Genomic DNA, 27141 nt, shown 5'->3' with positions numbered 1-27141 from the left:
GCGGTGATCTTCCGAGAGTGCAACTCAGCTTTTCTGTAGGTCTCAGCCGAGTTAAGATTCATTTTATCACCATTTTGTTTAAAATGTTCGCCCGCTGCCAGTCTATTTATTTTACAGTGTAAAGAAAACTCGATGTAAATATGTTAAAGTTCAATTAAGAAATATTTTTGACATTTTCTTTTATTGGAAAATGCCTGGAGGTTCATCACTCCAGTAAAGTATCCTACACAAGACATATTAGAATTACCATTTTATTTCTTTATTTTTAAGAAACCTTGCTTCATTGTTTTATTTCTTTGATGTATTAATAATATGAAAGAGTCCTATTCAGATCTGACAACCTGACAATTAGAGGTCCTAAATCACCTTAAATACAGGCAGTACTTAGTGGGTCCCTTATTAAAAAGAAAAGGAAGCTTCTCAGTATTTCATCATGTACCTCTGAGCAGTGTAACACTGTAAGTAAGAGCTCTAGAATTACATTGGCTTTTGCAGACCTGCTGTAAACTTATGATACAGACATCGCCAGCTTCAATTTTAGGTCAAATACAGCGAGTTCTCTGCTGCAGGTGAGTCAAAATGATAAATAATGCCTTGCAGATTAAACATAGTTTCTCTTTATTGTGTGACACAGCAGCACATTATCAAACACCACATTTAACAATGATCACAATGTATTTAACAAAGTACAGTTTACAACAAGACTAGAAATGAGAAGTTTGTTTTCTCCGGTGCAGTGATGGACAGACACTGGACGTCTCCCACAGGGTGTGCTGTCATGGCCCCAGCTGTCTGCTCATGGTGATGGTCCATACCGTCTCTGATGCAACTCTCAGTGGATGGAGGAGAGAAGAGACCAGCTGCTTCACTCATATGCTGTCCAGCTTCTTTAACACATACGGAGCTGTAAGTACAGAAAACACAGATTATTACACTCGGTTAAGGCCATTCTGAGAAATTTATCAGCACAGTATTCCCACTGTAGCTTAGTGTGTGGGCAACATGTGTGAGTATAGTGACATTTGTGGTATTCTGAATCATGTATGTTCAGGACAAGAAAACTAGTGTTGTTGTGATGTTTGTATTTTCCTCTATGAGATACTGAATCCCAGAAAACAGCAAGAGAGCCACGTTTCGGTTTGCTGTTGTTGAATGAATAAGGTTTGATAAGGTGACCAAACATGACCTAAATACCTGTGAAACCCTTTTTTCTTTTTCTTTTTTTTTTTTTTACAAATGTCAGTATTATTAGTATTTGGCAAAACGCCCGTGTCACCTGTCTGTACTCACTGGCTCTGAGAAGGGCAACGTAAATCAGAAAGTTTCTCAAAGATGAGATCACGTCTTGTCGCATTTTCTTCTTCATCTCTTCTGGGTCCATTTTAGGCCCGAGTCCTTCCAGTTTGAACATCGTCGCTGTGATTTTATCGGGTTTTCTTTTATCAATCCGCCGTCGGTGTTAGAAATTTCACCGTTTCGGGAGCATGGATGAAATAATCTTAACCGGAACTACGCAACAACGGAAGTGACGTTACCGACAGCGCGCACCGAGGGACAAACCGCACGAAGACAGCAGAGGGCAAAAACTAAATCTGGCACACATAAATGTAACATATAATAATTTGAATATGGTAACATTTTATTATATACAATTATTATATACAATATTATTTTACTTTTTAGATTTGTTTTTTTTATTTATTTAAAAAGTCTCATTATTATATTTAAATCCTCTCTGGTTGTATTCCTAAAATGATCAGTTTTCTTTGTATTGTTCTGTTGATAAAGAGAGGAAAAAACTGTAAACGTAGCGTATTAAAAAAGTCCTATCCACGCTAATATAGCATGTTAATTGTTATTAGAACACAAATGACAAGACATCTGTGACTAATATGCCAAAGTTTTTATTATTGAGGGAGGAAACAATAATTACTTGATTTCTGAAAAAATAAAATGTATTTGGGCTGTTGATATAGTCAAATCAACCCACTATAGGGGACACTTGGGCAAATATGAGCATTGAGCTCCCATTGACCCTCTGTTTCGTGTAATTTGGTTAAAAACAAATTGATCAATTAATACACATCGTGTAAATTTTGAAACAAGACAGGTAGCAGGACCCACTCTTCTGCCCTTATTCTTCGAGATTGCCAAACAAATTTGCAATTCATTAAATTACCACAAACTAGCTGACACACAATTAATATGGGGCCCTTAGGTTCCCTGAATATCTGGGGCCCTGGGGCAGTTTTTCTGCTTTGCCTAATTCAGCCCTGTTTCCCATCTATTTGTTTTAGGTTTTACAGTGGTCATTGAATCAAGTTTATTTCATAACATTATTAGTATTATTATTATTATTAGTAATATTATTTGTAGAAGTAGTAGCCTAGTAGTTGTTGTTCATGAATATATAGGCTACAACATTGTAATACAAAGCACAACCCATTAGATTTCAGAAATAAAATGATAAAGTCCGTATGAATAAAGATAAACATAAAGTAGATTAATTTAAATTTACAGTACTGAAACCTTATTGAGATGGACATATGTAGGCTCCAGTAGGCTATATTATTGATTATGATTGAGTATATGATTTATAAAATAGGCTACTACAAATTGATAGGCTAACAAAAACTGGAAAGCAAACAATGACATTTTTCTCTACAAAAACAAATATCTTAAAATATTTCATTTGAAGGATAATTATTCTTATTCTTACTATTTGATGTAACCAGCTGACCTTGTGGAGGAGGGGTAGGGGTCCTCCGGGCAGACAGCGGAGGAGGAGAGACGAACAGAGGGAGGGGGGTGAGTTATTTCTGAGCTCAGGGCCGAGGATTAGGCAGGGAGCAGTCCCAGTACGATGACAGCATCCAGCATATAGCCAACTCCCCCCTCACACATCACATCACCACCATCATCCGCCCGGGAGGACGCCGCGGATATTTTTGAGTAACGAATATCCTTTCCCCTCCAAATCCTCTGCATCACTGATCTTTTTGGGGGACAGCCCTCCCAGACTCCTGGTCCGTCTGTCTCCTCAGACCACGAGGTGAGTTTTCTCGGTATTTCCCGGTGTTATTGTCTGATGAAGGAGCGCCCAGCTGTAGACGGAGGCGCCTGCACCTTGCATCCGTTCGTGCCATTTGGACTGATATTTATCAGGTCGAAATGAATAATTTAACTGATGGACGTTTTCAAAACGCCTGCAGGCTACACCCGTGTCCCTGTTTGAGGGAGGCGATGGAGAGATTTAAATCCGATTAAGATTAAATAGGAAGCGACAAAAGACTGACCTTTTTTTTTTTCTTTGTTTAGCCCCCTGGTTTGACTGGCATGGCTGCGACCACTGATCTAAGTTAGTGATGGACCATGATGTGATGGATCTTGATTGTTTTTAAAGGCATTTTAAAGCATTTATGAGCGACACACGCGCTCGATACGTGGTTAGTTATTTGTCACAACTTGAATTCAGGCTAATATAAATAATACAGAATTACAGTCCATATTTACTGGCACTGGTTATTTTCGAGCCACATTCATTCAGCACATTCACAAACACATGTCTTATGCAGTGAGAGTGGACATCCATGCTGCCGTATGCGCAGTGAAATCACCGTCACTGGCTACATATTGGACAAGTACAGGCTAAATCCTGACGGATCAGGGGGATGCCAGGAGTCTGGGTAGTAAAACACGCACATTATGAATGGGCGTAGGCGATGTGCAGCCACCCTGGGACAGTCGTCTCTCCTCTGTTTTTTTTTTTCTTCTTTGCTCGTTTCCTCTGGCCAGCAGCAGCCTCTTCCCTGTGCTCTTTCGTGCCGTGCCAGGCATGACAAGCTCAACACAACTAGACCGGAACAATGCGTTTTGCTGTTCTGGGGCCTTCATTTAATGCATGACATGATTTAATATGACCGCTGATTGCGGTTCCATTTAGACACGTGTGACACAGCAGCCCTCACTGTGCATAGAGACATCACTTAGGTTAATGACTATTGTTTTTTTAGTAGCATCATATGATTGGTGGTTTACAGTTGGACACCCCCCACCCACACACATACACACACACACACACACACACACACACACACACACAGAAACACTCTAAAGAATGAATGAATGAATCCCATTTTGGTCCTGTGAAGAGTAGCCTATGTGAAATAGCTGTGGATGCTCAGTGTTTTGCTTTCACTCTTGAGTGCACGGAGTGTGTGTGTGTGTGTGTGTGTGTGTGTGTGTGTGTGTGTGTGTGTGTGTGTGTGTGTGTGTGTGTGTGTGTGTGCGTGCGTGCGTGCGTGTGCATGCTCAGCCTGTGCTGTGCCACTGCTGCAGGCATTGTGCTATGACTCAGGGATGTAGTATGCTACAACATGTGATGGCAGTTGCTGCTCCGAGGTCATTCTGCCAGAGGAGGAACACGACGGGCAGAACTTGCACATCAGGAAAGACTTGATGCTTGGCTGCATTAGCCTCGATCTGCCCTGCTGACTGCTCCTCTAGCCCACTTACTGCATCCAGCCAGCCATCCTCTCCCTCTCTCTTCCTCTTTGGACTGAGCTTCATGTCTCCAGGGCAGACTGTGTTGCTGGGCTGGTGTTTTCTGCTCCATTCCAATGCCTTGACCAATAGATCATTGGATCAGTCTATAATTGAACCTGTTAAAGAATTTGATTCCCATTGTAGCATCTACTGAATACTGGAGGTTGCTGGTTGATCAATATTGCTCTTTCTCACTACAGGGATTCAATGAATTCAGGGGTCAGGGGTTGCATCAGTGTACATAATGGTAGTGAATGTTTGAATGGATTGATGGGTTGCTGAATATAATGATGTGTTGGATTATTTATGGGCATATTGATGGATATTGGAACAGAGCTTGGATTTACTGCGCACTTGCATATTTTCCCTCAAACTGTACGAGTATTACTCCAGCAGAGGAAAAAGGAGACGTGACCTCATTGATGTGACAGCTCCATGGTGATGGCACAATTGACTGGCAGTGGCGCTGTGATTTAGGCCGACTATTTATGAACATGTAGTAAAACATAAAGAGAATGAAAAGCATTTATATTACCCTTAAGAAAATCATAAGGCCCTAAGTAAATCATCAGCTCCCTATAACCAGGTTTTCGCCTCCTCTATTCTTTGGTGTAACATGAAATATTAAAGTCTGGCTGTAGCTGTATGTAAGTATTATTACAGAGCCCAGATGCCTACTGAAGCTGATGGCTTGCTGGCTGCACTCATATTACTTTTACTTAAAGATAAGACCTCTGTTGTGCAGTTTTTTGAAGGATCATTGAGTTGAAGGAAATTGGCTCAGACAGCAACAGAAGAAGTGAGGCAGACAGTTTTCCAGACTTGCAACATCCATCATCCACTAACATCCAAAGGCCTTCCTAAAACATCAAGATCTTCCCCTCTCTCTATCTCTCTCTCTCTCACTCTCCCTGTCCCACTGTCTGTCTGTCTGTCTCTCTCCAGAACCATCACAACCATTGATAGAGATCTGTAACACAATGCAGTGCACTATTAATCTTCAAAAGACTCATTATTTAATAGTGCACTGGGGAACTCAAGCCTTGCCAGGTCGCTGATGAAAGGGGAAATGAAATGAGCGGCGCACAGTGAGCCCTGTCTTCCTAATGCTAATGGAATGAGCTGACAGGCTGCATGAAGAACAGGAGATGTGATTATGTCTGGGGGACAGGTAACAGCAAAATAACCAGCCAAACGTCACAAGCAACAGTGGCAATCAACAGACAAACACGCCACCAAGCTGCTGTTTGACGGCAGACTGCAATAGGGAGCGCAAGATTAATTTATTATTATGTTTAATTGTTATCGGCAAGTCCATAGCATAGCAACGCTACATACCACAGTAGCCTATATAGAATAGAGCTGCCTGCAATGATTTGTTGATTAATGAATTAGTAAATCAACAGAAACTATCAGTATCTATTAGAATTGATTCATTAAGAAAAATGACAAAGGGTTTCCAGCTTCTCAAATGTGAATATCCCTCTGTTTTCAACGATTGATCGAAATAATCAACAGATTAATTGAAAATAATCATTACTTGCAGCCCTAAAGCCATAAAGCATAGTTTATAAAGCCAAAGCGTGTTAACAAAACCTGTCCCTTTGGCCCTTTATACGAATACGAGCAACACAACAAGAAAACGGGACAATAGACAACAAAGAATTATATGATAACAAGACTACAAGTCCATACAACAATGCTAGCTGCTCTGTTAAGCTTTAGGCACAGCGGTGCTTTCAGCTAAGTGAACATTAGCGTGCTAACATGCTCGCAATGACAATGCTAACATGCTCATTTTTAGCAGGTATAATGTTTACCATGTTTATCATCTTAATGTAGCATGCTAGTATTAGGTAATTAGCAGTAAATGCAAAGTACAGCTGCTGGTGATATCATTACTTCTCCAACTATTTAGCCATGAATCAAAGCAGTGGACAAACATGAAGGTTTGATCTGATGATGAAATGTTAAGGGGTCACCAAAGTGATTCTATTTGGTGCGGAGGGAGGGAGATGTGATGTCTGTACCAAATTTCATGGCAATCCATCCAATAGTTGTTTTTACTAAGAAACACAGATTTCAATCTGCCACTGGCACTAGAGGGAAGGTGAGGGGATCACAAATTTATCCTCTCCTATTAATGTATTCATGGATGAGGCTAATATTAGTAAATGTAATGAAATTGTAGACATAAGAACATGGCAGTGATTATTGTAGAAGCTGCTTGTGAGCATGACGTTGCACAGTAACTTAAATGTAGTAAAATCATGAAATACATAAAACCATTTGCAGCATAAGACTAGAATGAGTGTCTGATGAGTGTAAATGTATGTCTGTTAACCTGATGTCAAAGCTCAGCCCCTGAAACAAAAGCATGACCTATCATCTGTGAGTCATTTGTCTGCAGCCTTTTGCTCAGAGACATGAATCTTTAGAGTATTTGTTGTCTGCTGGGCTTGGTGTTCCCTTACATTTACAAGTTTGCATTTATGGAATCTGAAGCAATCCAGATGCTTCCCATAAACATAAATCTCTCTCACCTCAAGTCAGTCATCCAGATATTCATACACTGCGGACACATCTGCCAAGTGTGCTGCTGTTGGACTGAATGTTCACTGATGTCTGTGTCCAGCTTTGTTGCCAGTGACTGTGAGCCAAAATGAATTGTCGAGTTGCCGAATCAACCCCTGCTGCTGCTACCTCATGCGGTGCAGCTGTATCCGGTGTGTCGTATTTGGCTGTGGGTGTGTGTGTGTGTGTGTGTGTGTGTTTGTGTATTTGGGGGGCAGATTGGGAATGAAATGTCAGTAGTAGCCAACTGGTCCTTTCTAAATAAAAGCTAGTCAGCAAGACTTCTGCTGGAGTCTGGTTACCAATTGTGTAACGCTCCAGTTGCAAATCATATTAAGGCGTATGAGTTGCGAGCATGTGTGTGTATGTGCATGCAAGCGGTGTGTGCTTCAGTGTGTGTAACTGCATTAACAGAGTGTCCATGTGCTGAGTCCAGTTTTCATTTAACAGTGCGCACAGCTAAGTGACTAAGAGTTTAAGTTTATTACAGATAAATTCATCCTGTCAGTCAGATTGTCATATCCATTAGCCTGGATTATGTATTTAGCAGGACAGCAGCTATATGTGGACATGTTTTTCCCACTTCATGTCCAAATGCAGCTTCTCCAGGCCCCGTCCCTCACCCTCAGTAGCCCGAAGTGGCCCAGCAGCGTTAATTGGACTGTTTTCTGTCCAGCTGGCTGCACAGAAACTGCCAGTTCAGTACTACCTCTCAACCCCTGAGGAGAGAGTGGAGTACTTCTATGAACTGCATGTGTTCTCATACCAGGCGACAGGATTGAATAACTGACTGTTTTGTCCGAGACAGAGAGACATTGTGTGGGAAAAAGCTGCAGAGAGAGAGAGAGAGAGAGAGGGTGGGGTGGAGGGGAGATTGTCTCAGAGACGCTGAAACAGAAGGTTTGAGACAGCCTTCATTACCTAACAGCACCTCATACAAATATTCTCCATGTACAGTGAAGATTGGAGGAGGGGTGGGGAGGTGAAGGGAGTAAAGGAGGGAGAATGAGTGAAAGGCCAGACAGACTACAAGGCTCGCTGATGAGCTGTGTGTGCGGGCAGCCTGGGGACTTAAGGACACGACAGTGGAGGACAGGATTCGCGATTACTATTGATTCAGAACCAGATTAGGAGCAGACTCATCAACAGCTCGCAGGCGAGCTTTTTTTACTGTCTTGGATTTGAAACTGGGATCAACTGGAGAATGCTGTCACATCATTAGAAAGAGGGAACAATCTCTTTATTAAAAGCAAGCAAGGAAGAAGACAAATGGTAACAGTGTGACAGGTTTGCGTTTTATTTATTTATTAATTTAATGACTGACCATACATCAATGTCTGCTGCCTGGCTTTGTTTGCTCTTGGTTGGAGGAGAAATACTGCACTGATCAGCTTTTTTTGTCCCACTCCTCCCGGTGAACGTCTCACTGTAGATACTTTTGTTCTTTCTTTTCTTCTCCTGCAGCTTTACTCCCTCGTTTCTTTGCCGCTGCCCTCTTCACCCTCTTTAAAATGCTCCCCCTTTCCTCCCCCTTCAATATCCTGTCTTTTCTCTCTTTTCTTTGCCTTGACCAATTCTCTTTTCTGTATCCCTTCCCCTTTTCTCAGCCCCTCTGAGCCCCCACCCCGCACCCCTCCCTCTCCCCCTTCCTCACCTCTGCAACCCCCATACGTCTTTCCTGTGTGTCTCTCTCTCCTCTTCTGTGCTCCGCTCTTCTTGTTGCCTGTGTTGGCAAAGTGGCAGAAGGAGGCGGTCGGAGGCCTAGCTAGCTGCATTAGCCCCATGCATTATTCATATGCCCTGCAGTCTGTGTGGGTCTAGGTCTTCTGCTGGCTTTTCACTGGGACACACGGGCCCCGTGAAAGAGCTCTGTGTGTGGGACACAGGGCCTGGTGGAAGAGCTGCACAGATGGAGCTATCAATTCCTTGATTTCTGCTCTCTCTTCTAGATGAAAGCCTCTGGGAGTGAGAGTTTACTTCACAGATCAACATTCAAGTGCAAAATGAGGTGGTTTCCTTAGATGAGATCAAGAATGTTTATTCAGTGTCTCTCCTAATTCAACAGCCAGGCTTTTCACAACAAAGCGTTCCCCAAGTTTGTTTTTCTCCCCAAACCAGAGGCCAGCTAAGGTTTCAGCCATATCTGCCCTGATGTTCATATGAAAGACTTGTCCTCTTTTATTATTTGGCCAAGATCTCAGTCGGCCTGGCAGCGTTTCTCTCTCAACCACATCAGGATTCACAGGCTGTCCTCTTTGCTTTTAGAGCGCGCCCAGTAAGAACTGTTAGCTGAACTGGGCGGTATGAAATTTTAATTTAGACAACCAGACGGAGATGGAGTGCCTCGTCTCCACATTGCCATGTGCTTTCGAGGCTGCGGAGGAGTAGAGAGAGTGGAACAGAGACAGCGAGAGAGAGAGAGAGAGAGAGAGAGAGAGAGAGAGAGAGAGCAAGCCTTGGGGACCAGAGGAGGGGCCTCTTGGAAAACCACAACCACATAGCTGGTTTGGACTCACATCTGCTTTGCTTAACATGCTTGCGTGTTCACTCTGAAACTATCAACAACTCGAATATAATTCTGTTACTTATAAATATGTTAAAATTCCAAGGCAGACGTAGCTTAATCGGACTTGATAACTGGTCGTTTCACGCCTCGCTCTAATTATAAACTCGTCATGTGGATATGCATCTTGTTTATGGGTTTTGACAGGTCTCCCTGATAGCGCTGCTCTGCTCTACACAGGTGGCTGCAGCAGATTGGGATTGGCCCTGATGATCACAAGGACCCCCCTCCACCTCTTTTCAGCCAATCCTGGAGGGGCTGCAGAGCTGATGTCTCAGAGGGCGAGAGGGTATTTGTGTTCTGGAGTCCTGAAGAGACAAGCCACATCACGGTGAGTCACGCTCTCACAGTCTTAAGTTAAAATGTGGGACATTGTGCTGCTGTCTTAAAATATGAGAACAAGAATTGAGCCCCTGAAAGTGCAAATGTTTGCCTGCCTTTCCCAGAAGCTCACCACTTGTAATTAACTTGCAGTAGCTCATTTTCTGGTGGAATGTTTAATTGTTAAAAAATGTAAGCGCCTCAGGGTTGAACCATTTATGCTAATACACTCAGCATGTTTGCCCTTACACCTGCTTAACTATCTGTTCTAGGAAAGTTATAGAGGTGCGCTGTTACTGTAAAGAGTGAGGACAGTGAGCACCTTGATCAAGTGCTTAGGATGTGCATGTATATAAAAATGGCTGGCTGCTGCTGCCCAGAGAGACTGTCATCGGAGACGACTCCCTGACTCGGCAAGGACAGAGAGGGTGAGGGAGCGAGAGAGAAAGGAGAAAGTGAAAGAGAGAAAAGAGAAAAGAGAAAAAGGGAGAATGACAGCAAAAAACTGTCACCTGACTCTGCACTGACTGCAGGCACCTTTTCAGCACATAGAACAGACACACATATGCACATCCACATGCCTGCCAGCGATTGTGTACTGAATGCAACAAAACAACACAGTGTCATGCAAATGGAGCACAATCTAAGTAAGTCTCTGTTAGCAGTCCAAACATGCATCATGATCCCTGTGAGCCCAGAGTCAGTTCCTGCTTTTCTCTGCGAACGAACGGGGCGTGCTTGTCAACAACCACACTCGGCTCCTCATGTGCAACTGTCAGCTACCTAGCCTCACTCATCCCTCCTCATCCACGTCAATCTGCCTCAATCCGGATCAGCGGGAGGTGCTAAAGTGACACCCTGACCACTGTGGGCCCGTGCAGAGAGAAGGCCTCTAATCCTCTTAAAGGACAGACCTACACTGCATGCTTTACTACTACTGAGCGTGGCTAGTCATTGCTGGCCTACCATCAGTGGTCACGTCAACAGAGATGAGATGAGATCCTGTTGTTTTAGCTGCTGATTGTTTCAAAAAAAAAAGGAAAGAAAAAAAACAAAGTAATTTTGTTTTCTATCTCATGAATATGTCTTAACTAAGAGCGATACTGCTTAACATCCTCTATTGATTGCAATGCAGTGTGTATTGTTTCCACATAATTTTGCTTCTTTTAAGATCTTGGCTTGCTCTCTCCATATTTCAGAGAGCTGATCAAACTAAGCTCTCAAGCCTGCCAGCTGCTGAGGCCAAGGTACGGATCATTAGGTTTCAGGAGCACATTCATCATCGTTAGTTGTATTGATCAAGTCTGGGTCGCAGTTCTACCTATTCCTACATTTATTTCTATTCCCCCGCCCCATTTACCCTAACCCTCGCAGGGACAGATCAGCCAAGGCGTTAAAACTGGTAACTGGTTTTAACGTTGTGGCTGACGACAAGAAAACAGTAAAATAGTATCTGCTGACAAAAATGCAAAGATCACTTGATTCACCTGAAGCACCTCTTATTATTAGTCTCCACAAATTCAATGCCAGCGTATTGATTGGCTGACAGAAACAAAACGCAGTTGAGGAGAGTCGTAAGTCTTGAGATTTGGTCGGGGTTCAATGCTGACCAGCTTTGCCTCCCTGGGGTTTGACTGATCTCTCTTTCTTTCATTATGTCCCCACCTCTCTTCTGTTTAAAGAGCAGGCTAAGCAGAATTTGCACAGCTGCGTTGGAGTTGTTGTGAACAACAAGATTGTTTTATATTTATGTTGAAGTCTTTTTGAATTCTGTTCTGTTCATTTATGATGGTGCAGTTGTTGTTGAGAATCATTGGGTGACGTGTTGACATGCTGACCAAACTCCACTCCCCTCTCTCTCTCTCCCTCTCTCCCTCTCTCCCTCAGCCTTTCTTGCTCTCTGCTCACATATCTGATTATTCTCTGTATTCAAGGCAGGCTACATGCTCTGCATGTAAAAACAGAGCAGATGCAATGCAAATTTAGCTGGAGCACAATTCTGGCCCTGAATACATAATCTAGTAAGACAGAGCTAAACTCGAAACAGTTTCTAACTTATTTTCCCCCTCCAGATCCTGTCATCTTCTTTCCATGTCTCTTTTTTTCAGTTTTTTTTGCATCTTTAGGATTATGTCTGTAACTCAAGTCCTTCTCTCTCTTTGTCTCTGTAGATAAATGGAGGAGAATGAGCGATGTAGGAGCAGATCTCCGGCTCGAAGGGCCAGTCGGGTGCAGCAGGTGGTGGGAACAATAATACGACGCACCCGAGAGTCGCTTAGCAGGTACAGAGTGGACATGAATATAACAGCTGTCTGGTTTAAGAGAGCCTATATCCTCTGTGTGAGAAAGTAGAATAGAGTTTGATGGGAAAACAACTGAGAATGCAGTAGAAAGTGATGCAGCACACAGCTGGTAATAGCAGAAAATGCCGACCCAACACAAACCACTGCGTCAACAACAAATAAAATAACTTATAGTATAGAAAAACTAAACAGCCAAGTTTGGGATAGAGGGTGGAGAAAACAGCATTATCCACTTCTAGGCCTGCTGCCAGATCCTGTAGTGGGAAGAAGTGTGGGATGTGTGGTATGTATCATTTAAAATAAAAAATGTAGTTCGACAAATGGGTGTTTTTAGCTGGGAAAATCTGCAATTGCATTTTAAAAAGAAATGGCTATACAAATAGAAAAGAAATATCCCCAAAAATAAAATAAAATGTTAAAGTAAAAATAAAAAAAAGAAAAAGAGAGAGAGAGAAATTGATTTCTCCTATCAACAGACACACCAGATCCCCTCCCCACACCCACACATTCAGACACATAACACATAGTTCAAAACCTGACTGTCCCTCTCTCACACACAAACACACCCCACAGTGCACCACAAATATGCTTTCAAGAGACCTTCATTGCCTTGCTGTCCGCAAAGTGGTTTCTCATTCTCAACAGAGGAGGTGATGCAGTGGAAGCCCAGTAAACTCCCTGTTACAAATTCTTGGGGAAAGAGTCTGACCATATCAAGAACAGCTGGACAGCAGGCTTCAGGAAGAGGATGTCACTGTTAGATTTAAATGCAACACAAAAGAATACAGATACTGTAGATTCCCAGAGTGCACTTTAGCTGTACATTCCCAGAGTTTATGGGAATATGACCTCTGGCTCCTCAAAATGGCAATTTTTTAGGAAGCGTACAGTAATGGCTACTTGCCCTGCTAATTAATGTTAGCAACCAAGCTGCCATTAAATTTGATGTCACCTACAGGATGAATCATAATGACTATGGCGATCCCCTGACTTTTCATCTAGACCCACCATGAGGTCAGCAAGTGTCATTATGAGATAATTGCCTCAACAACAATTGAATGGATTGGCAAGAAATTTGGTTCAGACATCCATGCCCCCCTTCGAATGAATTGTAATAACTTTAAAAATGTAACTTTTTATTTGGCACCATCAACAGCTCAAAACACACATTCCCATCAGCCCAAGCTCTTCTTTCAAATGTTAGGATGCTAACATGGTAAAGTAAAACAACTTTAAACATGGGAAACATTGTCGTTGTGAGTGTGTTAGCATGTAGCATTTAACTCAAAGTCGCAGAGGAACTAACATGTAGACTGTTTTTGTTTTATGTTTATGGGAGTTCATTAGTCAATTAATTGATTAGTCAAAGGACAGAAAATTAACTGGCAACTATTTTAGCAATCACTTAAATCACTTGACTCACTTTTCAAGCAAAAAGGCCAACCACTTGCAGCAACCAGCTTAAATCTGAGTATTTGCCTGCTCTTTAATGCTTTATGTCATTATGAACTGAGTTTTGAATTGTTCAACAAATTGTGCTATTTGAATATGTCATCTTGGGCTAATCTGTGATGGGCATTTTTCATAATTTTCTGACATTTTAGTGACAAACTCATCGATTAATGAACAAAAAAGAGAGTGCAGTGCACAGTCACTAACAGTAATAATAGTCATTGCCTGATAAACAAGAGACATGATTTGTAAAAGAGGGTGTTGCCAGTGAACACGTAAACAGTGATGATGTATCTTGCCTTTAATGGACCTGGATTTATTTGTTGATGGCCACAGTGTAAGTAGTGTCCACTCAGGTAACTTGTCACCCCGTTTGACCTCTTCAGAGAGCGGTTGCTAGGCGATGGGAGGTCGCAGCGCTCCAACAGTCTGTCCAATCAGAATTTCCAGGCCAAGCTGACGCTGCAGATTACCCGGGACCCGGTCCTAGACAGCAGCACTGGACATGGCTTCACTCTCACCACAAACGCACCCCTGCTGGTCAGGGACGTCGCCACAGGTACACGGCATGTATGGTGGGCGTCGGTGTGCGTTTGTATGTATGTGGAAGAGTGCACTTTGTGTCCCTGCTTCCCCTCCAAATGGCCACCTGCTCTATGCAACAGTGCACCGCCTGCAGCAAGACAGATTTACACACTCTCTTTGTCTCTCTCTCTCTCTCTCTCTGTCTCTCTCTCTCTCTGTCTCTCTCTCTCTCTCTCTCTCTCTCTCTCTCACACACACACGCACAAACACATTGACTCTGTCCTGGCATTCAAACTGCAAGGCACGGTGCCAGAGAAGCCACAGAAACAACAGAGCCACCTGCTCATCCTTTCTAAATTCAATCACTTTTCATTTAGGCAACTTTGATAGGGGGGATTGAGAGAAAGCGACAGAGAGAGAGAGAGAGAGAGAGAGAGATAGAGAGAGAGAGATGCTGATCCATTACTTTTATGTCAATCCTGTAAAATAAGCTGATAAAGGCCCTGAGGGGGGTCCCACCCTGCCACCAGCTCTGTAATTGCTATCTGATGCCAAAGAGAGGGAGTGGGAAAGAGAAGGGGAGAGAGAGAGAGGTGATAACAGAAAACAAGATTTAATAGACAGACAAGATGCCAGCAGGAATACCCAGTAGGGAATACATAACGACCAACGTGCAAATATGACCAAAGAGGGCAAAATAATAAGTGTGAAATTGTGCGGAGTGCAGAGAGGGTGGAAGGCTGACTCCTTCGGGTGTGGGAGGACTCAGCGAGGTGAGAAGGTGAATGTGAGAGGGAAGTAGTGGATGAGGAAGAAGGACTTGAAAAAAGAGAGGGAAGGGACGGGACATGAAAAACCGCAAAGATCAGGATATTGGCAGAGTTGACATTAAAAGCTCGACAGGAGGCGGGGGGGTTGGCTTGTCTGGAAAGAGACAGAGCGTGTGCAAGTGTAGCCTGTGTGTGTGTGTGTGTGCGTGTGTGTGTGTGTGCGTGTGTTTTCATAAGCTTGCAGAGCAGTGTAGCATCCCGTCAGTGGGTCAAAAATCAGGGACAGACGGGGCTTTGCCAGGCAGACTGGGTGTGTGAAAATAAGCGTGCATGGGCGTATGTGTTTATGCATACATACGCTTAGTGTGTGTGTGTTAGAGTAAGCTGAAACTGCTGTGCCTCAGTCGTGCTCTCTTGCCTGAAGACAAATGAGTATAAATAACCAGAGAAAGCAGAGCGGAGCCGAGCTGGATGAGACCCAGAATAACTGTAACCCCTCACATCCTGGAGAGCTCAGCTGAACATTGTTGAGTCAGCCATGTTGAATAACCATGTGTGTCATTCTGTGTGTGTGTGTGTGTGTGTGTGTGTGTGTGTGCGTGTGTGCATGTGTGCGTGTAAGTGTGCCTATATCTGTGTGTATATCTCCCTTTTATCTGAACTGAAAGTACAAGCCCACATGTGCAGCTGAGTTTTTGTTTTATGCAAGCACTCACTCTTTTCATTGTGTGTGTGTGTGTGTCTGTGTGTGGGTGGGTGTGGGTGTGTGTAGGGAGTCCTGCAGATGGGATACTGTTCCCAGGGGACCAGGTGCTGCAGATTAATGATACAGTGCTGGAGGATTTGAGCACCGAGCAGGTGGAAAACATCTTAAGGTGAGACAAATTGCAGAGATACTTTATCTTTCTATCTAAAACCAGTTCAGTTATTAGGACCATTGTCATACTACCAGTGTGTCCAGTCCACCCAGTGTGTGAGCATTATTCATGTGGGAGTCTGTGTGTGTGAGAGAGAGTGAGTGTTTGAGAAAGGCTTAGCAAGTTAAGGGCAAAGGTCAGAGGAGAAAGTGCTTACTTTAGAGCTGGACAGAAGGATAATGATCTCTCTTGTGTGCGTGTGTGTGTGTGTGTATGTGCATGGTGTGTGTGTGTGTGTGTGGTGTGTGTGTGTGTGTGTGTGTGTGTGTGTGTGTGTGTGTGTGCGTGCGCGCGCGCGTGTGTGTGTGTACATGTGTGTGTATATTCTTTCTCCACACAGGGACTTGCAGGATTGTATCACTGTGACTATCCTACGGCACATGACAGTGAGTACAAAGAAGACACTGATGACCTGACCTCACACACACACACACACACACACACACACACACACACATTCACAAAGAGTCATTACACTCTTCTTCATTTAAACATGAGCTCTCTGTGTGTTTTCAAGCATGTGACTGGAAGCTGACATCTTCTGACAGGATTAACTGCCTCACATTGCTCTCAGATTGTGATGCGTCAATGTAAATATGTGTGTGTGTGTGTCTGTGTGTGTGTGTCGACCCTTTGATTAAGGCTGTGGTTGTTTGTGCCTTAATGTTTTGTTGATCTCAGGAAGTGTGTCACTGCAGTGCTTTCAGTTCAACAAGTATGTGTGTGTGTGTCTGTGCGTGCATGGGCGTGTGTGTGTGTGTGTGTGGTCCCGCCCTCACATAATGGCGCATGTCTGTGTGTTGCAGAATCCCAAGTCATCCATCATGTCGGCAGAGAAGAGAGCTCGTCTGAGGAGTAATCCAGTTAAAGTGCGCTTTGCAGAGGAGGTGGTGGTCAACGGGCACACTCAGGTGGGAGAATCTTACTTGACACAGAATGATGGCTGTTGTGAACCACAGATGAATCATCCTCATTTCTGGATCTTTGAGTCGTCTTGCTTTGGTCTCATTCTCCAAGCTGTCATGCTGCCTTTTTCTGTTTTATCTTTCCTAATCTGATATTGACTCCTGTCTAGCCACACTGACATCTCTCACTTCTCTCCACCAGGGAAACTCTCTTCTCTTCCTGCCCAATGTCCTAAAAGTCTATTTAGAGAATGGACAGACCAAGGCCTTCAAGTTTGATAACACCACCACTGTCAAGGTAAATACTAAAAAGGATCTCAGTGCAGCTTGGCAATTTCTCCAACAATTCTAACCGTCGGTATTTGGAGTGTTTGGCCTTGTATCCTCTGACAGAAACCCGGCAATGAGAGGTCAAAATTTCAACCTTTAACAGGCGACAGCAGCTACACTGCTTGTTCACATCTGATGAATCTTGAATGGAAGATGGATAACTGGATGATGCATTTTGCTAACGATTGGCACAAGACTTGGCCACATCATTCTTGGGTGGTTGACATGTTTGTCAATACCAGTGCGCTCTATGCAAGCCAATGAGAAGAAACCTACCACAGTGTATACCAAGTTGAATAATATACATATACAAGAGGAACAAGCCGCAATTACAGATGAAACAAAAAAAAAAAGAGCAGTGGTAGAAAGATGGATAGAAACATCCACATCATTGTCCTCAGAAGATCTGATGAGACCCCCCCCCCCCCCTACATTTTTCATAAACATCATGAGACCAGACATGAGTGGATCTGGTTGGGAAAGGCTTTCTAGAAACACGTGGGTGTATTTCGTAATTAAAGCACACCACAAGTTATTATGTGATTGCCCCAAGGGTGACAGAGTGTGGGTGGACTGTAGCTGTTCTTAACGATGGAATAATACATTTAAAAGTGAGGAGAAGAACGTAATGAGATAGCAAATCTCATAAAATAAGTTACCACGGTCAGCTACACTCTGTTTCGGAGACTGTCTTTATGAGCACATTGTTATTGTTATTGTTACAGCAGGTTTTGTATTTGTATTTCTGTTTGTATTCCCAGCCAAAGGGAAAGTGAGAGGGGGGAAATCGGGTTTGACCATCTGCCACTAGCAGACTGGGATGAAACGTGTTTGTCTAAGGGGGTCTGAACTGTTGGTTTTTCACCATTCCAGGACATTGTTCTGACTCTGAAGGATAAACTGTCCATCCGGGCCATCGAGTACTTTGCCCTGGTGCTAGAGCAACAGTACAGCATCACCAAACTCCTGCTGCTGCACGAAGACGAGTTCATACAGAAGGTGAGGGAAACGGAAACCCACACACAAACATAAGAGTAGTCATGGATGGCTGTTTACTGAAGAGAGGTACAACGGGTACAAGGTACAACTCGGCTCATATGGGATGCAGAGTTGTTGCCTTTACTTTTACAGCTTGCATACATCTTCATCACCCTGTCTTTTTGTCTTCGCCAGGTGGTGCAGAAAAAAGACTCCCATGATTACCGATGTTTGTTCAGGGTGTGTTTCATCCCCAGAGACCCCGTGGACCTGCTGCAGGATGACCCTTCTACCTTTGAATACCTATTTTTGCAGGTTAGAGAAGCTAATTCTGTTATCTGTGGTGCTACTTTCCTTGTCTCCTGCTCTATCCCTTATTTTACAATCAGAAGTTAGGCCCACCTCCCTACTTACATGTGGAAAACAAGTCTAAATGTTCGTACAGTAAAAAAAAAAAACTCTTTTTACTGCATGTCTTAATCTGCAGTTGTATATCGGATGTTTAATAGATGTTGATGCTCCAAAAACATTACAGCAACATTACAGAAATGATGCCAGAATCAAAGCCAATAGGAGCTTTGAAGTCAACAAGCAGCTGCTCCTCGTTTCTCCCTGATATTAGTTCAAAACTGTCCTGATCTCATATAATAACATTCATCACTGTTTTGCGGCCTTGTGTCACTTCTTGTATTAACATTTTGGAAGTTAACAATGAACTTGGTCAGCTCCTGCATACAGATACTCCTCTGTGATGTACCTCACGTCTGAAACTGCATTTATATTCTGTAACCCTGGATGAAAGTCACAGATTGCCTGTGCATATTATTAGTGCACAGTCAAGCATTGGGAGTGCCACGTATGTCATCTTGATTTATTGTTCTGCGAGGAATCTTTGCCTCTTGCTGTGTTTGTTTTTGTTGTAGAAATGGCAGTTAGGGTGTCGTAGTGCTGGTTTACTTGCAAAGACGCTCATGAGCTGTGTATTTTGTAATGTGAGATGAAGTGTATGTTGGTATATCACACAAGCACAAAAACATATGGTGCTTTTTAGTTGTACATTGGTATGTTTACTGTAATGCACATGTGTATTTGCGGTGTCTGCATGCATGACTGTGTCCTTTTCAGAGTGTTGGGGACGTGCTGCAGGAGCGTTTTGCAGTAGAGATGAAGTGTAACACTGCACTTCGCCTGGCAGCGCTGCACATGCACGAGAGACTAGACAGTTGTGGACAGACCAGGACCTCGATCAAGAGTATAACGTGAGTGTGGTTTGTGTTTGTGTCGGTTTACGGTCAGAGTTTAAGCTTGCTCTACTGCTGCAATCATTGTAATTTGTCTGGGATCACCAAATTCCTGATCTATTAATGTGATGGGAAGTGGTTTGTGTGTGTAAGAGTGTGTATTTGTGATGTGTGGATCACTTATCTTATCACTTGTCTTATTGTGTGTGACACAATTCCCCTGCGTCTCTCTTTGACATTTCGGAGCCCAAACTGTATAAAAGCACAGACTATTTCCCCGAAGGACCACCTCAGTTACTCACTGGTCACAGATTACTGTGGTTATATATCATTGCAGACACAGTCATGGTTACACTTACAATTAAAGGCGCATTCAGTCAAAATGTGGCTGTTTAGTAACATCTAGTGGCAGAAAAATACAGCACTCCACAAAAGTCAACAAACCCCAATGTGTTTTTATATTTTTTAGTACAGTCTGTATTTGGTTTTACTTTAATAAACAAACTTCAGCTTCACATTATGTTGGCAAAGATTACTGATCAGCTCCTGTAGAAAGACCTGATACTGAATAACACGTTACTTAAGTGTACACCAAACACACCAAACAAGAGTTGTCTGGTTACAGCGCACCAAAAACTAGGTGCTGGCCATGTGTATTAGAAACATAATATCAATGAAACTTCCCGAGCTCCCTCTTGCTTTCAAACGCTACACCATCTTTAAACTTAAAACTAAATCACGTAACTGAAACTAATCTGTAACTTCACTTACAATTCTATCAGCCATCGAACTGGCAGAGTTCTTCATTATGTATCAGTGCACTTCTCATTTCTCTGTGCGTGTGTGGTGATGACAGGAAGGAGTTTGGCCTTGACAGCTTCATCTCTCCCACGCTGCTGAGCAACATGAGGGAGAAGGACCTGAGGAAAGCCATCAGCTACCACCTCAAAAAGATCCAGTCCCTGCTGGAGCCACGCCAGAAGGTAGAAACAGACTGATGGATGAGTGGGATGAAGCATTGAGAGGCGTAAAGAGATAGATAGTGACATTTTAGTGGAGCCTTTAGGGCACTTTTTAGTTGACACTTACAGTGACTGCTAATCTCCCTGTGGTTTTAAGTGGAATAGCAGCTTGGGAGAAAGATAGATGGTGGGTGGGTCGGAGGATAATTTGAAAGGAAATAGTGGGTCTGGGGCTTGGGTTAAGTTTCTAAGAAAATAAATGGAGCATATTTCTCTGTGGAGAGCATTGTTTTGGTCACTGAGTCAACCATAACATTTCCCCTGGTTTTCTTTCATTCTGTCTGCCTTCTCAGTTATTCTTCTCCCTTCTTCCACGTCCACTGTGGCGTTGTAGGTCATATCTGCTACACAGGCTCGGTTGGCCTACCTCACTCAGCTGGGAGAGCTCATTTCATATGGCGGACGGTCATACACAGCTACAATGATGGTAAGGGTTAAGAGCCTAATGTGGCCTGATGGGTCCATTTGCTAAAGCATATAGCATAATAGCAATTTAACCAACTCAAACTCAAACTCTTCATCTGCTGTACCCTTCCTCACTCATCTACATTCAGCTTCAAGACAGGGAGGTGCTGGTCAGCCTGCTGGTCGGGGCCAAGTATGGAATGAGTCAGATCATCAACCACAAGCTCAATGTGATCTCCACACTGGTCGAGTTCAGCAGCATCAGCCGAGTGGAGTTGCTCTCAGAGTCGGACAAAGTCAGCCTACTGCGCATCTCACTGCACGACATGAAGGTATGGAAGACACAGAGTACATCTGTCATCAGTCATCCAGCCACTAGGCTCTATTATTCATAAACATGTAGGCACATCTACTGACACAGATATGAAAGATGGATATTCACTCACCACATTATATTTGCGCCAAAGCTCATGCTAGAGTAAATATAGGTCAGGCATTTCTCCTCCAATACACAAACAATATGAAGCCTAAGGGAGTGTGTGGTAGCTATATAAAGCTAATTCACTGGTCTCAAAGGTGACTCTCTCTCCCTCTTTCTCCCACTCCATCGCCTTTTTTCCCTTACCCTTTGGCTTTAATCACTGCCGCTTTACCTTATCTTCTGCAATGCCCTCCCCCTCTCACAGCCATTTGCCTTACTGATGGACTCTCTGGCAGCCAAAGACTTAGGGTGTCTGCTGGGAGGCTACTGCAAACTCCTGGTGGATCCCAGTGTCAATGTCTTCCGTCTGGGGCGCCCAAAAGTGAGGGTGCACCGGATTCCTGCTGAAGAAGGTGTGTGTGGGAGGTTCGCCGTAATAGAGGGCGTGTGCTATGAATCCCTATCAAGTGAGCAAAAACTGTTTCACTTAAAATACTCACTTTTTGGCCTTGGCCTTTTGATAGACATTTTTCACATCACACCTTGATGTATGTCACCAGCCAGTACGGGTACGGATAGAAAAGCAAGTAATTTAGATTAAAAAACGTCAACATTATTCTATTCCCCCGCCCTAACTTGTTTTGTGATGCTCGTCTTGTTTGTGTGTTTTCCCTGTGTTATTAGGTTATGTGTCTCGCTGCTGTAGTGACTCAGATGACTCAACAGATGAGGATGACCCGATGGATTCTCAGAATTACAAACGTCCAGACCCTGCAAGTCAGGACTGGGAAGAAAGGAGGAGGGAGGAGGAAGAGAAGAGGAGAGAGGAAGAAAGAAAAGAGAGAGAGGAACACAAAGGCAAACAGGAAGTGAAGATAATTGTGACAACAGAAGGTAAGGAAAATGAGGGCGAAGAGGAACGAGGAGCAACAGGATGTGGTCTGCATAAATTTAGTATTATTGATGAAGAAATGAACCTGGAGACCACCTGGTACCACACTGACCCACGGGTCACCAGCAGCTTCTCCAGCTTGTCCAGCGGCTCTTTGAGTGCGGCACTGGAAGAGAGCAGTGCCTCTGCTAAAGCCCCATCTCGCATGGACACTCTCCGTGGACCACGCACAGCTGAGGACCTACAAAACTTGGACGTTCACCACCCCTACCTCCTAGAGCCAAAACGCCGCCAGGGCCCGCTGCGACCCACCAACCTCAATTACCGTGGAAATGACAACTCTTGCCTTTGCTTTGCTGAGCTCTCCAAGGCTGATTTCCTCCCTAGCCCGCCTGGGGCTACTACTGACGACGATGACGACGATGACGATGAGGAGGAGGACGAGCATGGAGTGGAGGAACTCAGACGCATTTCCAAGATCCCTAGCTCAAGAGATTTGAGAATGATTGACAGCATACCCTTTGAAAGATCACCAATTAAAAGAAAGAAAAAGGTACCTCCCAAAGTCCCAATGAGGACGAGTTCAATTCCCGGGCACAAAGGAGAACAGGCTGAGCAGCGCCTCTCCAAGGACGAAGAGGGTCTATTCCTGACGCCGTCACCCAACCCTAAACCAGCTCTTTTAGTCAAAGAGACTGTCTCAGAGTCTGAGGATGAGTTTTTTGATGCACAGGAGAGATTTACTCCCCCAGTTCCTGATCTATCAGGTTTGTTCACAGTCATTTCATGTTTGTTATGACTTCTAAATCAGATATTTTATCTGTGCCAAATAAAACCATTTATCTTGGAGATAGTGATGTGATTAAAGGAGGTGTGGGGGAGATTTATTTCAGTCCATTGATGCTTTTCTCTTTCTGTCCTTTTCTTTTGATTTGTCTCTGTCTTTCACAGATGCTGAACTGGCCGACCGGCGAAATGCTAACCAGTTGAGTGGAACCTGGAATGGTGTTCCAGCTGCGCCAGGGAAAGATTCATCCCCCCAATCATCTAAAATAAAGAAGCAAGCAGAGACACTTAAAGGGACCACAAATCAACTTATCAACCAACAGCCCAGTCCAACAAAGCCATCACAGAAACCTGAAATCAAAGTTAAACCACCACTGGCACCTAAGCCCCAGCTGCCTCCCAAACCTCAGATCATTCCTCCCAAGTCCCCCCAGCATGGACGATCATATGCCCACTGCAATGGGGATGCCTCTGGACGTCTGTCCTCTGAACTCCTGGAAATGGAGCCGGACACCATGGAGTTCAAGTCTGTCACATCCGGGGCAGGTGGACTGCCTCTGTCATCACCTTTGATCACAGCAGTGAGGTGCAGCAAGCAACCCCTACAAATTACAACACCACAACCTGAGGAAAAGACCAAGAGGCAAGAAAACAGCTCGAAACAGAAGAGAGATGTGACGCATGAGAGTGGGGCACATGTGGTTTCCAAAGACAAAGCAAACATTCCTGATGAAAAAGAAGCTCCTCAAGTTGAAGGGAAAAGCAATGGGACTATCCTACCTGCAAAGAGGCCACCGAACCTACCCCCTATCCCTCACTCTAATTCAGGTGAAAAGCTAGCTGTTCCCCCTCCAGTGCCCCCCAAACCCACTTCTCCCACCAATCTCCACCCCTTGTCAATACCTGCTAGCTCTCCTGTCTCCCCCACTGATCCAAGCAAAGGGATTTTCAAGGATAGCGTTAGTCCGCCAAATGGAATCCACCCCTGGAGCAGCCGCAATGGCAGCATCCAGTCAGGACCACGGAGGGTCTCTCTGAGCCACGAGAGCCTCTCACCCAAAAATACAGATGCACCTCTCACCCTTACCACCTCCCTCACTTCAACCAACTCTAAAGGTGTTGGGGGCCTAGAAAGTAGAGAACCTGGAAGATCTGGATCAGGATCAGACCTGAGGACCAGCTCGTCCAGCCTGGGAGGCAGGCTACCAGCCTCTGCCCTGAGAGGGAGGATCCAGGCTCTGCCTTGGTATATGACCCGTTCCCAGGAGATTTTGGGAACTCTGGACTATCCCTCCACGAGCTCCATCAATGGAGACACATCTGGCTTTGGCTCTGGTTTGTCTGTAGCCAGTGGTTTATCGGATTTAAACAGAACTCCGGTCAAGGAAAAAGAGACCGTGGTTTCAAAATCAGTAGGGAAAGGGAACATTTTAGAGGACGGAGCTGAGGTTGTCATAGCCACCATCAAAGAGGCCCAGGATGTGACTTCACACATGAAAACGGCCAATGGGACAAACGGCTCACACCCTAATCTGACTTTTAAAGAGAATAGTGCGCACAGTGGCAGTGTTTCATCGGAGCAGCCTCAGTCACGCCCCCACTCAGCAGTGGGGTTGGGAGGTGTGTCCAGCATGCAAATTGGAGGTGACTCACCAACCTCCTCACTCGCAGACAGTACTCCACCACAGCAGCACCGGGAGGCTTGTGGCTGCCGCACCGTTTACGCCAACTGTTTCAGCGGCGACACCGAGGATGGTGTCAGCTTTGATGAAGAGCTTACTGTTTACGAGTTCTCCCGCCGCACACGGCCCAAACCTGCCCGTCAGGCACCTGTCCCTTCTCCTACAACACCCCCTCCAAACCCCAACATTTTGTCTCTGCTGAAAGACAACCCCCGCCCGCTCTCTACTTTCTCCACTGCCTCCTCTGAACTCAGTCCCCTAGTTTCACGTCCGGTTTCCCCCACAACCTCTTTTGGTGGTCCTCTTCGTTCTCTTACCAACAAGAATTACGGCGGGCTGAAGGGGGGTTTTGCCTCCCTTCGCCAAGATATAGATCAACTTCTGCTAGTCTTAGAGAGAGGTGCACTTGGGCAACCACAACACACATTTTGTCCAGATTCAAAGCAGGATATCACAGGCATAAAAGTGGGGCCTGACCTAAATCACAATGGAACTGAAGACGGTACTACCCCAGAACCAGGCTCAAACTGTACTGGGACAAGCCCTACTGCCATGACAGAGGCTGAGAGGAGTCTTCTCCAGGCAGAGGCTCGACGATTGGCATCCGGGTGTCAGCGGGCCACACGTGTAGGCTGGGCTCCCGATGAAGCTCTACGTTCTTTATCCAACAGCTTCAGCGCTCTGGTTCAGTTGTCTGCCGCTTGCCTGCGAACAAACCCCTGCTCTGGCTGTGACATGTGCCATAATGCGAGTCTGGTCCACGGGGATGAGGATGATGACAGTCAGGAGGCCATGGACAAGCTAAAGGAGATCGTGGGTCTGTACCGGGAGTTTGTTGGGGCTGTTGAGACGGCTGGAACTGGTGCTGGGGTTGGGGGTAAGAGTGTGGGCCTCAATGGGTCTGGACAGGGTCAGGGGGAGAGTGACGGGGTGAGGCTACTGGCCAAACGCTGCACCGTGCTCATCTCCTCTGTATTCGCACTCACACAGCTCTTCCGGACACGCACACTAGACACCTCGAACACGCCCGGCCACGTACCTCTCAACTTTTGACCTGTGAACTTTTACCCACTAATTAACTCACTCACTCTGGACGTGAGACAAGATGAAACAGCACAGAGCGAACTGGTGTGTTACCCCTGTGTTCCTGTACAGTAAGTGCCATGCACACCACTGCACACAAACATAAACCCACATGACACATACCCACCTGGAAACCACACGCACCAAACAAAACCCTAAACGAGGAGAGGAAACTTCATTGCTTGGCCTCTTCTGGGATGCATATGAACTATGCATTTGTACATATGAATTTTATAATTATCTTATAATTCTCTTATTTTATGATACAATATGTGTATGTATGTAAGGATGGATTACCCATGTATGTATTTATGTATTTATTTTTACAATATTTGCACCATGGTCTGTGACGTGCAGGTCTGTGGTGGAAAAAAAAAATATGGATGTCACTGGAATTTTTATTTTTCCTTCTCTTTGAGACAGTATTATGTTATCTTTTGCTGCTTTAAAGATTTCTCCACTCCACAAGGTGTAATCTGTAAAGTGTCATTTTTCAAGTTTATTACTACAGTACGTTTTACTGACAGAAAATATACTTTACCACACTTACAAAATAAAGTAACCAAGTGATTTGTTTTGTATGTGCAGGGATCGCTCCTTTTTAAGGATTTAGTTTTTCAACATTACAGTTGCATATAAATTGGATACAAAACTACACCATTACAAAGCAGGGAGAGCACTTTTGACTGTTACAGATTGCACCTTTTTATGACACATACCCTTGTGTAAAGTGTTTTTTCTACCCTTTCCCCAGTCCTGACTGACTCTTGAGTGAATGCTTCTTGGAAATACTCCCATAACCCAAATGTATGCAGTATTATAACATTAATCTAGTTTTCATCCAAAGGACGCTACATATATATTTTCTGGGAAATATGTGGATAGGGCCCAGGGAGCAAAACAGGGGACCTTATTTATGTAGTTTGAAAATAAAAAAAAAAAAATAAAAAAAAGTTAAAGTTTTTGACTTGGCACAAGGGTGACTGTTAAACTCTGTCCAGATGTAGCAAAGATCCAAAGTCTTAAAACACTGAGCCACAACTGCGGTTTCCTCTTTGGGCACACCACCTTATTAATAACTGACAGATGGACTGACTGCTGTATGCTGGGGTCAGAACTGTAGATATACATTTATATCTCTGTGTCCTATTCTGTCTTTACCTTAGTTTATGGCTATGCAAACATAAACCCCCCACCCCCCCACATAACGTATTCTTATTTTCTGTGCTAACATTAAAAACAACAATAGCTGCATTATGTTTGTTTGAATATAATGGGTGCTTTCTTTGTTTGGAATGTTGGCTTTTGTCTTGTTCCGGGAAAACTTACTGCATTATGGATCGCAACATTCTGCAAAGTTGCATGGCATTAGCATTTGTCAATATTAAGACTCCTGTCTATACTGATGTCTGTGAATTGTCAGTAA

The 27141-nt window shown here is 44.2% G+C and overlaps 2 protein-coding genes across 5 annotated transcripts; one reads left to right on the top strand and one right to left on the bottom strand.

The window, feature by feature from the left end:
• Positions 1–594: 594 nt before the first annotated feature.
• Positions 595–1515, bottom strand: tomm5 (translocase of outer mitochondrial membrane 5 homolog (yeast)). Its single transcript, XM_056383056.1, has 2 exons — positions 1291–1515; positions 595–904 (listed from the first exon to the last, which is right to left on the bottom strand). Exons 1-2 carry the CDS (start codon positions 1409–1411, stop codon positions 870–872), a joined length of 156 nt encoding a protein of 51 aa, XP_056239031.1. The 5' UTR covers positions 1412–1515; the 3' UTR covers positions 595–869.
• Positions 1516–2741: 1226 nt separating this feature from the next.
• On the top strand, positions 2742–26668 carry frmpd1b (FERM and PDZ domain containing 1b). 4 transcript variants are annotated; one of them, XM_056383048.1, is made up of 17 exons: positions 2742–3052; positions 9863–10013; positions 12175–12285; positions 14145–14317; positions 15826–15928; positions 16311–16356; positions 16777–16881; positions 17078–17173; positions 18079–18204; positions 18379–18498; positions 19309–19442; positions 20281–20407; positions 20781–20873; positions 21001–21183; positions 21538–21685; positions 21957–22931; positions 23116–26668. In XM_056383048.1, the coding sequence occupies exons 3-17, from the start codon at positions 12179–12181 to the stop codon at positions 25683–25685; spliced, it is 5106 nt and encodes a 1701-aa protein (XP_056239023.1). In that variant the 5' UTR covers positions 2742–3052; positions 9863–10013; positions 12175–12178; the 3' UTR covers positions 25686–26668. The 4 variants fall into 4 exon arrangements, with proteins under 4 accessions (XP_056239023.1, XP_056239020.1, XP_056239021.1 ...); XM_056383045.1 differs by having other exon boundaries at positions 21538–21739; XM_056383046.1 differs by lacking the exon at positions 2742–3052 and adding an exon at positions 8092–8406 and having other exon boundaries at positions 21538–21739.
• The last annotated feature ends 473 nt before the right edge of the window (positions 26669–27141 follow it).

Source organism: Seriola aureovittata, chromosome 8 (assembly GCF_021018895.1).
Source record: "Seriola aureovittata isolate HTS-2021-v1 ecotype China chromosome 8, ASM2101889v1, whole genome shotgun sequence".
NCBI classification, from domain to species: Eukaryota; Metazoa; Chordata; class Actinopteri; order Carangiformes; family Carangidae; genus Seriola; species Seriola aureovittata.
This window is presented reverse-complemented; position numbering and strand designations above follow the sequence as displayed.

What these genes read in the sequence shown, in the direction of transcription:
- tomm5 (XM_056383056.1), bottom strand. Translation starts at nt 1,411, where the DNA reads ATGTTCAAACTGGAAGGACTCGGGCCTAAAATGGACCCAGAAGAGATG. An exon ending in CGTTGCCCTTCTCAGAGCCA is followed by an intron (nt 905 to 1,290) that starts GTGAGTACAGAC and finishes CTGTACTTACAG; the next exon opens with CTCCGTATGTGTTAAAGAAG.
- frmpd1b (XM_056383045.1), top strand. Translation starts at nt 12,179, where the DNA reads ATGGAGGAGAATGAGCGATGTAGGAGCAGATCTCCGGCTCGAAGGGCC. An exon ending in CATACACAGCTACAATGATG is followed by an intron (nt 20,874 to 21,000) that starts GTAAGGGTTAAG and finishes ATCTACATTCAG; the next exon opens with CTTCAAGACAGGGAGGTGCT. An exon ending in TCTCACTGCACGACATGAAG is followed by an intron (nt 21,184 to 21,537) that starts GTATGGAAGACA and finishes CCCCTCTCACAG; the next exon opens with CCATTTGCCTTACTGATGGA.